This window comes from Ptiloglossa arizonensis, chromosome 14, assembly GCF_051014685.1.
Source record: "Ptiloglossa arizonensis isolate GNS036 chromosome 14, iyPtiAriz1_principal, whole genome shotgun sequence".
Taxonomy (NCBI): Eukaryota; Metazoa; Arthropoda; class Insecta; order Hymenoptera; family Colletidae; genus Ptiloglossa; species Ptiloglossa arizonensis.
The window spans coordinates 7,665,464-7,682,210 of NC_135061.1; the positions used below are offsets into that span (position 1 = coordinate 7,665,464).

Sequence of the window (16,747 nt, forward strand, 5' to 3'; positions counted from 1 at the left end):
TTGGAAAGCTCCGGCGAGTCTCGGAACAATAAATTCGTCAAGATAGGAGGAGGAACGTTGAAAAAGGTTGGAAAAGGTTGGAAAAGGCTTGAATCGTCGTTAGCGGATAAAAATTAAATCCCGCGCGCGATAACGAGCCCAGCGAGTCGCGCTGAATAAACAAAAGTATCGCCGCGTATCGGGCGACTCGTCGTATCTAAGCGAGGGCCAGACATCTTCGCTCGTAACGGACGCTATAAATATCCAGCCGTCGCGTATTCCGGTACGCCGCCCTTCGATAGCGACCCCAATTGAAATCTTTTCACCGGTTCGGCCGAGCTTTTGGAAAACTGACACGACCGAATACGGGCACCGGGCACAATAGCGGGAGCAGTCTCTTTCTTCTTCCCGTTGAATCGGAGTGTGTACGAACGTCGGCCCGAATACGGCTTCCGTGAGGTCGTACGATTATTTCCACGAAGGGAAAGGTTCCGCGCGGCCGGGAGCGACGCTCGAGGCATTAACGCCTCGTTAACGTGTTCCGCAAATGACGCGATCCTTGATCACGTGCCGTATCACACGTTTCCAGGTTCTCCGTTTCGCTGGTTTCACGGTTGTCGTCGGTCGCTTTCCCCCGTTCGGTCGACTCACGATCGGAGATACGCCGCTAGCTCGACCAATGGCGGCGAACCGGTCACGTGACCGTAGCCGTACGTTCCCGTGGATACGCTCGTAGGCTCGCTCCGTAACGTTGGTATCGCTCGCGAGGGACTCGTTACACCTACCGAGCATCTCGCTGTTTCTTTACTTTCCGAAACCGTGTAAGCGGACCTCGGAGAGACGTTAACGTCGACGAGGCTCGTTGCCGGTTCGCGTGCAAACTCCGACCACTTTTAACCGTAATACGCGTCTCGGAGTCTTCTCGTCGAATCGGGAACGCGGTAAAAGACCAACTTGCACTCGGAGGGCCACGCTTGAACCGTTCGTTCTACATGGAACCTCGTTAAGCCCGAAGATACACCCAAGTATCGTGCCCGTTCTATTATTTTCGCATCCCGCGGTACCTCCAGAATCTCGCCCACGAGTAATCGAGCCCTTTCTTCCGACCGTTCTCGCTTTTCCACCTTCGACCGTTTCCATTCTGTCTCTGGCCCGGTTCCCGGCCATTTTGCGAACGGCCGTCAAGCACGGAAATTAATTTCATCCGGTGCATCTGGTCGGTAGTCAATTTTAAACGCGACCGAGATTAGGAGGATCTCTCGGATCGACGTGAAATAGTATTCGCGGGGAATCGAGAGAAGAAGGCACCACGGTTGCGCCGACGTTCCAAATCCGGTTACACAGTTGCGCGCAGTGTTCCTCCTTCCCATCGGAACGGTCGAACGGAATTACCAATATCGACGTCGAATGCCTTGAAATTCATTCGCAGCTCGAACGATTAATTTGCATTCGTTCCGAATCGTATTTCGTACAAATCCGTTCGAACTCGATTCTATCCGGATAAACTCTGCACAATTATAATTTACCGAAAAATAAGTCGCGTTCGAATTGAAATCGCGAGTTTTGTTTTCTCGGATTAAAAATTATTAGATCGATTCTTCGAGAAATCGGTGCCGTTACGGGAATCCCAACGTTATTCGAGCGTCGATGTACAAATGGTAAGGAAATCGTTCCGTTTCGACGCATTCCTTCCAAGGCTACGCCAATTGTTTTCTCTCGTTCGATCCTGAAGCGATTCGCGTCTTCGCGTCTTCGCGTCTTCGCGTCTTCGGGCAATAGCAGCAACGTCCGGGATGTAAACCGCAAATTGATATCGGTGCTAAGAGAACGTCACGAAAGATTCGTTACCGCTACGAGTTCCGGTAGTTGTTTTATTCGTCACCGCGCTGCTATCTCGCGCATCCATCTTCGAATATAGTAGACACCGAAACGTTCGGACATTTAGGCTCGAAATAACCCGTGTCTCGCGCCATGACAGTTTCTTCGCGCGTTTCCACTCTATTCCGTCCCCGAGCACTACTCCTACCAGTTTCGTTCCATTACGGGAAATTATACGCGATGCAGTTTCATCCATCGTAGCGACCACGGCCAGACAATAGCGAGGGATCCACTCGCGCGGTAATACTCCAGGGGTAGTTCCACGGCGGCCATTAACGGCGACAGCGGAGTCGAGTCGCATCGTCGCGGAAACTCCGAATTATGCCCTACGGCGAGAAACGAACTTCCATTGTGCGACGCGTTCATCTTTATCGAACCGATTCTCCAATTTCACGGAATATTTCTAGCGTGCGTCGACTACGCGAATTGTTTCGAACGATTCCTAGTTCGCGACTCGATCATCGGTAGGAAACGGTCGATGAAATTTTGAAGGAAATTCTTTTCTAGAAACAAAAGTTTAGATCGGTTGCCGAGGTAACCGTCGGTTGAGTAGCGTAGAGACGATAAGTCTTTTTACCGATGTTCAACGATAAAATATAAACGATTCATCGTACCGAACGATGCGAACGTGTAAGTAAATTTTGTACAATTTGGTGGATACGCTTGTTCGTTTGTAAGTTTCCATTCCAGTGTGCGCGTAGCTCGTTATACCTCCATTTACGTATACACTTTAGTATATCGAGTTAAATTTTCTTACTCAAATGTTTCTTTTCGTAAAGGAATACACGCGAACCTGTTTAACTTGAATCAACTTCTCATAGTGATATTGTATACGAAATTTCTTACAGGGAGAAAAGAGAGACCGAGTTCGATAGGAATTGCGAGTCGCGTCGCGTCGCGTCAAACGTTTCGATCATCCTGTGCAATATAGTACTTGCGACTAATCGGCATTCTCTTCGTGCACGAGATACAATTCGATTTCCCGGAAAGCTTTCTAACGAATTAAGCGCGTAAATCGGAAATTTACTACATCCTAGTTTCCGTCTTTCGAAGTACGGTATGGTTATCTCCATCCCTTCCTGAAATGTTCACACGAAACGAGCATCTCGTTCTCTCTCGTTGTTTCTCGCTTTCATCCGTGACACATTCAGAGACGAGTGTGCCGGAAATAGATAACAGCGCTCAATTCCTAAGACACCTACCTGTCCCAACTGTCGTGGCTCGTTCCCGAGTCTGCAACAATTTCAGGATCAACGCTATACTTTGAAGCGGTGCACGACGTCTATCGAGTGGTCATAAAATTGAAAACAATCGAGCGATTCGATGAATTCTACGATCGCGATTCCCTAATTTACAACGCAATGATATCCCTGTGATACAGATACGAAAATTTAACGAAAAGGTTCGTTTATACGAACAAGGTACAAGTTGGTACAACGTTCTTTAAACGCCCCTCGAAATGTTCCCGAAGAAGTACATTCGAATCTTTCGCATTCGGTGTAACGACTCGCGATTATTATCGGTACGATAAATTACGAAAATAATAAATCTTGAATCCAATTGATCACGATCGCTGAAAATAGTATCGTATTTTATATTTATAGCCGTTGGTACGATAAGTTGAAGAACTTTGCAACCGCAAAAGTTTCTACCGCGTAGAGTTGGTAGCGTTTTACTTAAAATCGATGGACAATTAGTTCTCTCGTGCTATAAATGAATATTTTAAAATAAATTGCACGTACTTACGCTGTACGAACGGACCTTTCTCTTCGACACTTTGACATTTATACTATGGAATATTGCGATGTAAATTCGAAACAATATCTTCGATTCTCTCCTTATTTTTATAATATTGATTCCTTTTTCGCAAAGTTCGCGCAAAAACGTCATCGTGAAAAGTAACAACAATAATAATAATATAGTATTTGTATTTGGTAATGGAAACTCTTCTTCGTCTTCGATTTCAATAATATAGTAAATCGTGAGAAACTCGACGAGTGAGAATTATTTTCGAATTTAAACGAAGAAACTGTAATAATTCGGTCTCGTGTTTGAGCAACGAGTTCAACCGAGTTACCAATTTCGATATCTCGATCCATCGATCGGTCAAAGCAGATGTCCGCTTAGTTGAGAATACTATAGTTCGAGTTACAGCCCATCGCGAGTCTTGTTTCGAAATTGTACGATTTCGATTCGTAGTATTGGATCTGGCTCTTACGACCGGTGGTTTTCCTTGGCATTTTAAAGGGGCATTTTTATGTAAATTTTATCGCCAGGAATTACAGCTTCTGGCCAGCAAAGCCGTAGCATTTTCAAGAGTCGGGTAACAAAAACTATCAAAGGAAACGTTCGATTGCGCAATAAGCGTGGGAATATTTGTTGCGATGTTCGAAACGAGCAACGCTTTTAAACTAATAATCCGATCTTGTGGGCGTCGTGAGCTCTTGGTGATTGTTTCCACGCCCGCGAAAACTAACGAACTTTGCTCTTCTCTGCGAGCACGTTTTTCATCGAAGATTGGAAACGGGGATTACGGAAGAAAGAGTGCGATCTCTAATTAACGCGAGACGACGATCAAAGAAGATTACCGAAGTGGATCTTCGAAGATTTAGTTACGTTCAGTTCCGAGGCCTTGCGAGATTCAACCGGCGGGAATCTCGTTAGAAATGAAAAATAAAATAATCCACCGAGCCAAAGTCGGTTAATAGTCGAAGAAATTAACCGTTTAAACCTTACGTATCACGATCCGTGTACATAAGTAAAAGTTTGCGATTCGCAAGGTCTGGCAGTCACCCAGAATAATAGCATTTTGATGACCATTATACGCCGTCCCGGTAGCCGAGCTACCCTTATCGTTTCCGCTAAAGTAGCAGAGCACCAAGATAAACGAATATCTGTTACAACAACGTCGTTAACTTTTAAGATTACTTCACCGTCCGAGTGCACGCTTAAGAGTCTCTCCTTAAAACTGAAGGGTCAGGCCAGGGAGTAATTAGGTCCACGATATACTCGAGAACCGAATTCTAACTTTCCGTTTATAGAGAAAATCCAGCGCGTAACATTTCGTACTCTCGTCGTCGAAAGAAAACTTGTCCCCGTTTCAAAGTCGACTCGAATAAAAAGATCGAAGTAACCGCGAGTGCTCGTACCGGTGTACCTTGTACGGTCTGGAAAGAATTTTTCCTTCCAGCTGCGTGTATAGTATGCTCGTATTACGGTTCGTCCGGGCAGCAATGTCTCCGAGAGAACCGAATCGATCTCTCCCGGTCCTCGTTTTCAAATAATAACTTCCGAGAAAGGAACAGAGAGGGAGAACAAATTAAGGGACAATTTCCACGAGAGTGTCGCGGACGTTAACATTTTATCGCGGACGATAAAGTTCCGTTTTCTATCTCGGCAGATGTCGCGACAGCTTTCGATAATATCGGTTAAAGTGTTCGGACTACCATCAGTGTAAAAGAAACACGGTACCCATCCGATTGTACGGATAATCCTCGAAACCTATGTTCCTAAAAGTGGACAAACCTCGTGTAATCCAACGAAAGCGGAAAGCTGCATCGATCGGCATTTCTAAGGTCTGCGCATTATGGGGGTTCGTGCGGCCGACCTAATGGTATTATCAACCCTTAATGCCGAGCCGCTGCGAGGTCATTGGCCGAGCAGTCGCTGTTTTATTTGTCAATCTACTTCGCTCTTCTTAATTGAGCCCGTTTCATTCAGGAAAATTGAAACGATCGCGAGCTAAAAATGGCACGAGCTCGCATACGTCGAGGTTACGTCGATTCATTGTCGCGGAGAGAGTTCACTGGCACCGTTCGTGCGTTATCCATTACCAGGGACGAAGTCACATTTACGTGGGTTTTGAACAAACTCGATTACACCCAAGGGAAGACGGTTACGATCTTCCGGAGTCGATACGACCGCGTTCGATATACACCGGGAAACCGAGCTACCATCGACGTATCGCGAGAGACGAATAACGTTTCATTGAATAACGCTCGAAAGACATTAGCTCTTCGATCGATGTAGCGTAATTAATTTCTACACGAATGATACAATAATACGGTTATTCCGATAGAAAATGGAAACGGGAACGTTGCGATTCGCTGATCGACGTACGGCTTTTATTCTCCAACTTTCCACGCGCGTACGTATTATTTTCGTTTCATAGATTAACGATACACCGAGTCGGAATCGAACAAAGACCTTTTACGAAACCCACCTGTGTCGATTGTACCGTATTTGTAATTTTTTATTCTCTTTCTTCGTTCTTCTTCTTTCAACACGGAGTTGAAACGTTTCAAATCGATGAAAAGTTAATATCGATTGGTCGAACTCGACAATTTATTGGGAGTGCAAAATGTAAAAGAAATTAAATATCTGGATTTAAAATCTATGCTGTGCCAAAATAATGAAACACGAAACGTACGCGCTGATTAATTTCCGATCCTATTAACGATGTCGGAAAACGCTTAAAAAATATTTGTTTCCAAGTAACCGAAAAATATATGTGTCCATCGTGAGGGAATTTTGATAAAACTTGCATCGCGTAGTCGTCCGGGTGGTGAGAACGGTCGAAATGGAAAGTAAGGGGGCGAAATTCCCGAGTAGTTTGTCAGTCGAAGGAAGAAAACCACCTTTTTCCCACACGGTGGAAGCATTTGGCCAGGGCGGACGAATGGCGTTAAGGTTCACGTACACCGAGCGATGGCGATCTTAACGCGGAGGTGGCGTGCACCTTATCTACCGCGGCGTCTAGCGTTGAGCCGCGAAGGTCTCCGTAACTTTTACCTACCCAGGTCTGCGTAACCGTATTATCGCCAAGGTCGAGGGTTCCGTCGGTGATCTCGAACTTTTTCAAAAATATATCAAAGCTCGCGCAAGTACGCGCAATAATATAGAAACGGTAGCAGTTTCTTAATCACGAACCACGGAGAGTATTCTCGAGAGATTCCAGATTGGTCGATTTATACGGAAATTGGTCGACATCTGGGTTAGGTCTGTAAGCGCAAGGTCGACCAATCGTCGTTTCTCGCGAGACTCCAAGTTCGCATTCGGCCGTTTACTCGCACGTGAGAACGTTTAAGAAATTTTCCAAACGTGGAAGTACAGACTCTAACGACATTCTCGATAATCTGGTGATTCGTTGCAATCTTTAACGACCTCCCCCCCTCTCTGTCTCTCTCTCTCTCTCTCTCTCTCTCACTCTCGAGGTTGTTAAGACCGCGGGTGACTCGGCCACGATAAGGTCTAAAAAGGACGTCGTTTACCGACACGCGAGTCCAGCACGGGTCCACGATTATTCGTTCGTTTGGAACGGGCCGTCGGATGGATCTCGAAGAATCGGTTTTCATCGATTCGCGATCTTCGAACGGACGACTCTTCTCCGTGGTTGCAAAGAAGTCGTCCGAATCGTTCGAAACGAATTCGCGGTTCGCGGTAATCGAATATCGTATCATTGTTTCCAGTCTCCGATAGGACGCGCACGGAGAGATCGTAAATCAAAGGAGCGACGGCAGCTAAATGGATTCGAACGTTGGCCATACCGAGCGCACCAAGTATCCGGGCTATCCAATCCTCGGATCCACCGGCCGTGAATACTGCTCCTTGGCAGTCTTCCTGACAGGAACACTTTTTTCATTTTCCTTTTTAGCGGACTCGGCCAACTCTGCTCGCTGACCTACTGAACTACAAACGATCGTGACGATTTTTGAAGGTGACCCACGAACGATTGCTTCGCGCCGACACGTCCCGACGTGTCGTTCGATCGAGTCCAGGACGATTCCGCGGAACTAGTACCGCGAACTAAATCGGATCACGAGTCGTCCGGATATCGATAGGAAGAAACGATCGAGCTGTTCTTCGATAAACGAATTCTTCGACAAAGGTTTCGAATTTCAGATTTTCTTCTCGGACGATGAATTTGCGTTAAAGGTCCGTGGACAATTATGCGTTCCAAGTTTCGTCAACAATTTGAAGTTTGAAAAGCCACGGTAAGGTACTTTGGTAGACAGTGAACTCGACTGGAACCTCGACTTGGAACGAGCTCGTACTACGAGCTGGATCGGACAACTACGAACAAGATACTACAACAATGGACAGGTGGGACGACATCTGACCGTCCATTATTTCCTTCAATGAAATAACGATATCGAATTTCTGATACGCTATCATCGTCGGTATATAAGATTCCAGCTTGAAAAGAATCTCTCGCTAATGGGGAGCGAGCTAAATCAGCCGGTGTACGTCGGATGTATAGAAATCGATACGTATTCAGAATTTCTGGTCGTAAATCTTTGACACGCTAGGCGCTCGGAGGAGTAATTCTTATTCAAGATTAAAATGATTCCAACTGACGGAACAAATCCGATTAATTATCGACATACCTCTTGACATTATTAGGAACGGTAACCTAGTTGAGGTACCGGTCCTTTTCATCCGTTCTCATCGAGCTGCTAGGATATCAAATCTTACCAAGGTCTGTGTCACATACGTTGGCTGCTCGAGGCTACATCCTCGAATACCTCTTCTCCTACGATATCGTTACGCGTTTTGGTTTTCTCCGAATACGTTGACCGGTCACGTTTCGGTTTATACGAGATTCGTGAAAACTTTGGACGTTTATTTTTAAACGGTTCAACTTTTCAAAAGAGATGAAAAGAAAATTTTCGATTTTTTCATCCTGCATCGCGATTGTCCCGATCGATATCGTTTAAAATTTCAACGTCCACGAATGTAGCGCGCATCGGTTCGTCGTTCATCTTCGAACGTCGATCGTCGATCGTAACGCAACGTCCCGAAAGAGTGCACCTCGAGGAATGTAAAAACTAAGCGGACCCTCTAAGCTAAGGACGCTCAACAAGGTTCCGAGTACACTGTAATAAATGGTTTTAGCCTTTAGGAGGTGATAGAAAATCTTCCCACCGAGTGGTGATCACATTAACCTCGGGTAATTGAACCTTTCTTCCCTCTCTCTTGCTCTCTTAATCTTTCTAGTACATCCTACCTCATCCTTCCGTATCTGTTTCCCCGGATATCGTGTATTCAGCTATCGCCTCACCCTAGCTATCGTCTCTAGATAATCGTAGTCATCGTTGCACCTGAAAAGCTCACAAGCATCGTTCTCGACGAACCGATAAGCTCTCCTTTGATGCCCGTACACGGTTGCACGTAAAAGAATTTCTCTATTGGGAGAAAATAGGGAGATGCTTAAAATTGTTATTCCTTCTGTGTATTTCGGGAAAGCGTTCCAATTCGCGAGCCACGTGTTTATCGACTCCTTAGGAAATACTTTGGGATCGCGATAAAAGTATAATAAGCTCCGATAAGCGAATCGTTCGATCGGATTCCTTTTTTCGAAGGAAGAGAATACCAAATTGATTTCTTCCTAAATATAGAACTGTTTGGAAGTCACAACAGGTGGGACCAGCGAGAGAATTGCTTCGGGCATCGGGCAACGTAGTCTGTTGTGTGTCGAGTGCGCGTAAGAGCGAAGCAAACGGTTTATCAAGAGTCGGGAAACTTGGTCCCGACGGTAACGTGTAATTTTAGAATGAAACTTGTAAAGGAAACTCGTAATTCGTTTACAAACGATCGTCACCTGGTAACGATCGTTCGATAATTTCTCTCGGTCGAAAGCATCGAACGATCGATCGGGGTGGGCTTTGGCTACTACCGGTTCTTCGAGGTCCAAGTACTCACGATTTTATGATGAAGATGTTGAAGTTCCCTCTCGGTGACCCTTCTCCGGGAGAGTTCGCGCTGTTCCCGCCTGTACTGGCTGTACTTGTAGAAAAGGTACATGCCAGGAAGTGCCAAGACAACCAGCGGCTTCATCAGGCCGGCTCGTCCGCTGACTCCGCGAACTCGAGGTTCCGGTGGCTCGTCCAGGTCCTCCAGTTGGCCAGCACCTTCGGCCACGGCCGGTACAGCTGGCATGTTTGATCACCTAAAAATTGAAAGACAACGCTCGAATCCGGCCAACGAACAAACAAAGATCCTCCAGACCTAACCGACGGCTACTCGAGCCGTCCAATTATTCGTAATATCTTTTCATGAAAACGTAGCATCCGACGCTCGAACGGATCACTCTTTCGTTACAATTGTTCGGCCTTGAACCACGCAACCGATAACCCAGCGTTGATACTCGTGTGCTGCGAGTCTGTGAACCTTGAACGCTGCTAAATGACAAAGCGAGTAGCTCGTCGAGTCAATCCGTAGACCGATCGTTCCTACGGAACATTCTGGACGAGAGGAACGATAGTTTTCCTACGCGTTTCGAAGCTTCGGATAAAAGTATCGCAACGGAGTTTGAAAAGCGCGGATAACTGGTTTGCTCGTTCGCGCGAGGAATTTCAGTTTTCTGATAACGTTCACCGGGTGAACGAAGAATTTTAGGTCACCGAGAGTCGACTATTGGTTATTGGATTTCCATCGAATCGTTTTCCTTTTCCTTTTTTCGTTTTTTTGTTTTTTTGTTTTTTCGTTTTTTCGTTTTTTTCGTTTTTCTTTTTCATGCAATTCCTTTTCCGCGCCGAGTCGCCAAACAAGGCATCGGGGTATATCGCGAGCGACTTTATTTCCTCATTTTTCGATATTCATAATCCTCGTTAACGTCACGAGGGAACATCTGCGATGAAATAGCTTTCCGTTGCAGATGACTGCGACGAAAAGATATCGTTGCGGATGACTGCAACGAAAAGGTATCGTTGCAGACGACTGCGATGAAAAGGTACCATTGAGGATAATTGCGACGAAAGGTATCGTTGGCCGAGCTTTCGCCCGATGCCAATTATTCCAGCCCGGGTGTACTATTTCTGTGCGAACACCACCGGCCATAAATGGACGATATCGAGGGTATCTTCCGGTCGAAACGAGTACGAGCCTTTATACGACGAGCACTAGCCGCGGAACGACCCTCCGACAAGCATATCCGGTGACATCGGTAAAGACGATATCAACAGCGAAACTGCGATAGAAGTTCACCTCTTTCGAAGAATCTCGCGGAGGCCCAGTTTTATATCGAGGCGCTCGGTGATTCTAGGCCTTTTCGGAGAACAGCGATCCAACAACGAGGAGGCCTGCGACGAACTGTCCTGACGGACTTCCGTGACTTCAATGAAATTTCATAATCTACTTCCCGGTCGTTCACCGGCTATATTTAATTCAACCGTCTATTTGCCGTGCTATTCTTAACCGACTGCTCTAGAAATACACGCGGCCCGCTCTATATCGTCGTCCGCGCCTGGGTCGTGCACCCTTCGTTCATTGCGGTCTACACGGAGATGCAATTGCGTCCGTGTCGAGCCCATCGATGGTGCAACGATGGCGTCGATCCGATCGCTCGTACTACACGCACGAAAAGTTTTTCGTAGGAGCAACGATCGTTGTTCTATTTAACTCTGGCGCGATTGGTCGAGAGCAAAGCACCTGGACGATCTTACCGATCAGGATTCTTGAACGCTTCGGACCTGGGCGTCGAATCAGACTTTGGGCAAAGTGGGTCTTCCAAAATTCGAAGAGAGTCACGTTCATCGAGCACCGATACTCGCGCGGAGAAGGATAAGCCTGGGTCGAAACGTATGCGGAAGGTTGCAAGTCTACTCGATACGAACGCGCAGAAGAAACATCTTGTCTCGATGTTTGCCGCGGAGTCTCTCTCCGCTGCTTGTTCTTAACGATCGGGGAATCTGCATTGCAAATATTGCTCTTCTATCGATCAATTAGACGATATCGCGGTCAAGATGCTGCTGCTGCTGCTGCTGCTGCTGCTGCTGCTGCTGCACCGACGTTGAAGACTGTCCCGTCGCTCCCCTTCGAGGAGCTCGGTAACGCGGAACGAGCCGATCGATCGTCGAACGCGCTAATTGGACCATCGATATAGAATTCGTTTCGAAAAGGTTCGCCAGAGTGGGAAATTCCAGCGTTAAGCGGAAACTTGGAAAGATAACTATCGCGGTGGATTCGCGCGATGCGTAGACGACACACATACCCGAGCACGCGTTATCACCTTGGGAGGTAATATATTATCGGAAATGAATCAATATATCGACTCGTTGTTGCACGCCTCGCACTCGACACTGTGAAAACGTACACCACCTCGGGGATTCGTCGCGTTTCTACCAAGGGCAAGGTCGTTTACGCGTATTTCGTCTACTCGTTTCTACCGGTCGAAAGGGACTTTGCGTTGCGTTGCGTTTCGAAGCAAAGACCTAATCCATCGGCCGAACGGACCGAGAGTTTTCTCGTTTCTCGTTTCTCGTTTCTCGTTTCCACGGGAGTCCTCGAGGAAATTCTGCAAACGTAGACGCGCGTATTTAAAGAGGCGAGAGGATCGTGAGTAAAAGCGTCCCGTGGGACTAGCCCTGTCGCGCGAGAAACACGGCCCAAGAAGACAGAGTCGACGAGAGAGCGAGCGGTGGTACGACGTTCGGAGAAATTATTACGCTATTACCACGAGGACTATCGCACCGATCTAATATTACACGTACGTATGCGTTTTGCCTTGACACGTCGCAATGGCGGTCGCAAGAACAAGGACACCCGACGCGGCAGGATAACATCGTACCGGATAGGCTACGGCCAAGTACACGTCCTGCTGGCTTCTATTTTTATGCCGTTTTCTGTTGTTCGGTACCGTTCGAATGCCGTGTTGCACAATTAGGATCGATCTACCCGCTCTTTCCTCATTCTCACGTGACTTTGCGCGAAACCTGACCCTGCGACAGAGTTACACAGGCACCGTTCGATTTTCCAACGTTTCGATTCGTCGCGAAAGTCGATGTCACGACGGTTCGTAGCCTCGAGCCAAAAGGATCTTCGAACGAACGAATCCTGCGATTAACAGCTGATTCACGGCTGGTAATTGTACACGAGAGCACGGTAGGTATCCCGTTCGGATCCGGAGCTTCGAGAATCCGCAATTGTGAAAGCAAAACGATGTTTCGCTCCCGCGTTCAATGGGCACCGTGATTACAACGCGACGATAACAACAGCAGCAGCAGCAACAACAACAACAACAACAACAACAACAACAACAACGACGACGACGACGACGACGACGACGACGACGACGACGACAACCGCAACCGTTGCAATTAAACGAGCGTGCGAAGAAACGAGCCGATCGTCCCATCGCGACGTTCAAGTTGGTTAAATTATCGAGAGTGGACGTTACCCGGCGTGGAACGATTGTAAATCGAGACGTTTCGTTCGGTTATCGAACATATGGAAATTCGAACGATTCCCGATTGCAAGGATCGATTGCTCCGAAAGGAACGGGGGAGGTTGCGGGGAACGCTCGATGCAAAGTTTCCACCGACGACGTTGTTTCGCTCGGAATTGTTCGTTAGAGCTTGTTACCGGAAATCGATTCGGTTTCTGAGAATTGGTGCGAGAAAGTGGCAGCCACCGTCCACAAAAACGCAAAGACGTTCGAGCGCATAGGTAAACACTCGCCTCGACAAAGACACCAGCGATCGACACCGTCGAGCGACAAACGTAGACTTCCTGGAACACCGAGAACGACGTATCTCTTCCGGTAGCCTTACTGTACTCGCAAGTGGCACGCGTCGTTTCTCCGAACTGACCTCTTCGAGCGACGGTCTTCACAGAAACGATGCACAACTCGCGGGTAAAACTATCTATCGAAGGAATCGGCGCTCGTCGTCGAGAAAGGTGAATCTAAATCTCCGCGATACGTTTACCCGACACTAGGAACTGGCAACTAGGTAACACCAGGATCGTCGCGGCGCACTTACGTCGTTGTCGGTGGCTCCTGAACGCTAACCGTGATCGCGTGTAGCTTGCCGGGAAGGCAGGGAACGAGACGGAACGAGACGGAACGAGACGGAACGAGACGGAACGAGACGGAACGAATCGTAACGAGGAGAGAACACGAAAGAAAACCGTCTGGGCCGGCGACACGAGCGTTCCTCGTGTGCTCAGCTTAGCCGAAACATCGCCGAGCCGCGACTGTGTTGGCGGTCTACCGGCGGCTGCACTGCGCGCCTGCAGCAGAGCAAACCGCGCAAGAGCCCTGGCTCGCGGCCGTTCGGGTCGGACCGGACGTTTCCGGCCCCCGTCGACCGAACTCCTCGCCACCCGCTCGACCTCGATGCTTTTTGGCGGTCCGCGAGGGACTTGGGCGCACCTACGGGCGCAGGGTTGTATCTATGCAGAGGCTCTGGCCCGTACTGCGCACGTACGAACACCAGGGTTGTATCTATACAGGGGCTCTGCCACGCGAATTCGCTCCGTTCGAGAAACACCGCTTCGTTCGCCCACGTAACGCGTTAGGACGCAGGCTTCCGTCTATCCGTCACCGAGGTCCCGCGGACAAAGCGGACGTGGCTGGTACTAGCTTTTCTCTTTACCAACGGAACAAACTTTTACGATTCGACAACGGTCGAGGTAACCCCTAACCGGGATCCCGTCTACCTCTGACCGGGGCCAACCCGATGCCCGCCTATTCGACGCGGATCGCACCGTTCGTTCCTTCCGCCGAAGGAACAAACTTTCATATTTTGCCAACGGTCGCGAGAACCTCGAATCGAACGAAAATTTCATTACCGGGATCGCGATCCCGGAGATGTTTGCTTTTCCGATCGACGAAAGTTTTCAAAGGAGCGATAGGCAGGCGCGTAACGGGTTGCGATTCGCTCGCGTTCGGTCGGATCGGTTGGGGGCTCCAGAAATTGATAATCCGCGGTTGCGTGGGCACCACCGAGTGGCCGTGCAACTGGCTCGCAATACGTGACGCAATGCGTGAAGCACCGTACGAGCGCCGATCGAAGCAGTTCTGCCGGTGTAGTGGCCGGGTACCCACTGAGGTTCTACGGACACCGTCGGTGGTGATTTCTGCCGACGATGTTGCGCTACTGCTGCCGGAGGAGGATCGATAAAGGGAGGAGGGATGGAACCCACCCGGGAAGAAACGAGGGAATCTGCGCCCTCTCTCCTCCTTTCTCACCGGGCACACTCCGCTCGCCCGCAACGCACGACTGTTTGCTAGATACGCTGATGCCGGTCTATTCTCCGGTTACCTCTACCCCCCTTTCTACTCCTAGCTTTGCTTTTTTCCCCCGGTTCTGGAATACCGGTTTCGTCTCTCTCGGGACGTGCCGGTACGATATTAGGGTTAGCGAACTTTCGATCGACACGGATACTATATGCATCCACGCCGGTTCAGCACCGACCGAACCGGACGACTTGGTTCCAACGAAACCGGTGATTCGAATTTTCTTCCACGTTGTTTCGTCCGTTTCGTCCGTTTCGTTATCGCTCGGCGAGACATCGTCTGACAAACTTTTCATCGGACGAGTACTCGATGGTGTAATCGGACCCGTTTACACACGGCCACGTGTGCAATAATCGCGGAACGTTACGCGAATCGCAATTAACGGCCGTACAGCAGCGCACCGGCCGATCCGATCCGATCCGATCCGATCCGATCCGATCTTTAACGGTGTTCGAAGATTCGATGTATCGTTTTCCAACGGGGCGATGTAATCGATAACGAGGTGGATGTTTCTCGTAAATAATTCAGCAAGAATTTATCAGGGAACACGAGGCACCTGGTTGCCGTCAGCCTTGGAAAATTACGGGGAAATAAACGATACCACGAGGGGCGAGGGACCGGGAGAAAGAGCGAATCGCGGTCCGTTCGATCGCGATTTACGGATACGGAATCCGGGGGAGCTTCGCGTCCTAGCCGTCGCTAGGAATCGAGCGAAGCGGAACCGTAATCGCAACGCGGGAGAAAGGTAAACGTAGATACGCCCTCGCGCGTAGTCGGTCCAGGTTTCCAACAACGTCCGAAATTGCTTGGATGTTCGCGGACCCCGGTGACTTTGTACGTTTCGCTACCTTGCCTCGTTGGTGGAGCTTGCGTCGTTAACGTCACTTTCGACTCGGAGGTTTTCGGGTTCGACGACAACGACGCGCCCGATAAAACGGCGAATAAAGAAACGGCTGTCGAGAACGATACGTTACGAACGTAGCTACCGAGATACGGCCGGTTTGTGTGTCGCGGCAATTCAGTGCACGCCTGTAACGAGTGCGAGCTTCTGACGTACCCTCGAAATAACGAGGCCTCCGAACAAAAGTGCAGAGGTTCTTGTGCGCCTAGGCTCTAGGTACCGAAAGAGTGCCGTTACGTAATAATATCTCTGAAATTTCAACGTGTTACCGCTCCCTCGTGCAACGGTGCCAGAAACAGGCAATTTAATCCTCTCTGGCGCAAGGACCTCTCGAGAGTACGCTACTCCTTCTTTCCCTCTCTGTCTCTTGCGTTCCTCCGCGAGAAATATTTTCAAACCCGATGCCGCGGATACGTCGAGAGGGACACCGAGAAGAGAACATCGCGAACGGTCAAACGGACCGACGATTTTCCTCCTTGATGTTTCGCACGAACGAAAATTTCAATTGCCTGGAGAACTGTTCAGCGAGAAGTGTTCTTTTCGAAAACAAATCTCACCGTTTCCGAACGGTTGGGAACGAGTTGAGAAAAAAACGTTGGAAAGAGAAATTCGATGAAACGCGCAACGTAACGGGGTTTCTCTCTTAAAGTCGCCCGGTATCGGGAACGAGATACGTCGCGTCGTCGTGACGTTGGATCAATTCCCGTAAAGTTTGCGCGTACAGCTGCGTGTAAGTTTCCGCTGGCAGTCCGGACTGGTCGCTAACGGTGCTATTTTCATTCGGCGAATCGTACCGATCCTAGTCTCCCGATCCTCCGACGTTAAACGATCGATTTACGAGAGCGAAATACAATACATCCTTGAATCGTAGCCAGGAGCTCCGACCCGTTTCTATTGGACGAGCGTGACGTCACCACGGGGAATGTCGGATCAATGGTCTCCGAGGGTTGGTGGCACTGGTTTCCCATCTT

The 16,747-nt window shown here is 48.7% G+C and overlaps 1 protein-coding gene across 6 annotated transcripts in view; it reads right to left on the minus strand.

The window, feature by feature from the left end:
• LOC143154360 (uncharacterized) overlaps nucleotides 1-16,747 on the minus strand; it is a 109,266-nt gene that overhangs the window by 30,130 nt on the left and 62,389 nt on the right. For 2 of the 6 annotated variants that reach the window (XM_076326447.1, XM_076326454.1), the window contains one exon: nucleotides 9,559-9,805. In XM_076326447.1, coding sequence (XP_076182562.1) covers nucleotides 9,559-9,795 — 237 coding nt within the window. In that variant the 5' untranslated portion in view covers nucleotides 9,796-9,805. The other 4 variants (XM_076326452.1, XM_076326453.1, XM_076326450.1 and 1 more) reach the window with 4 other exon arrangements.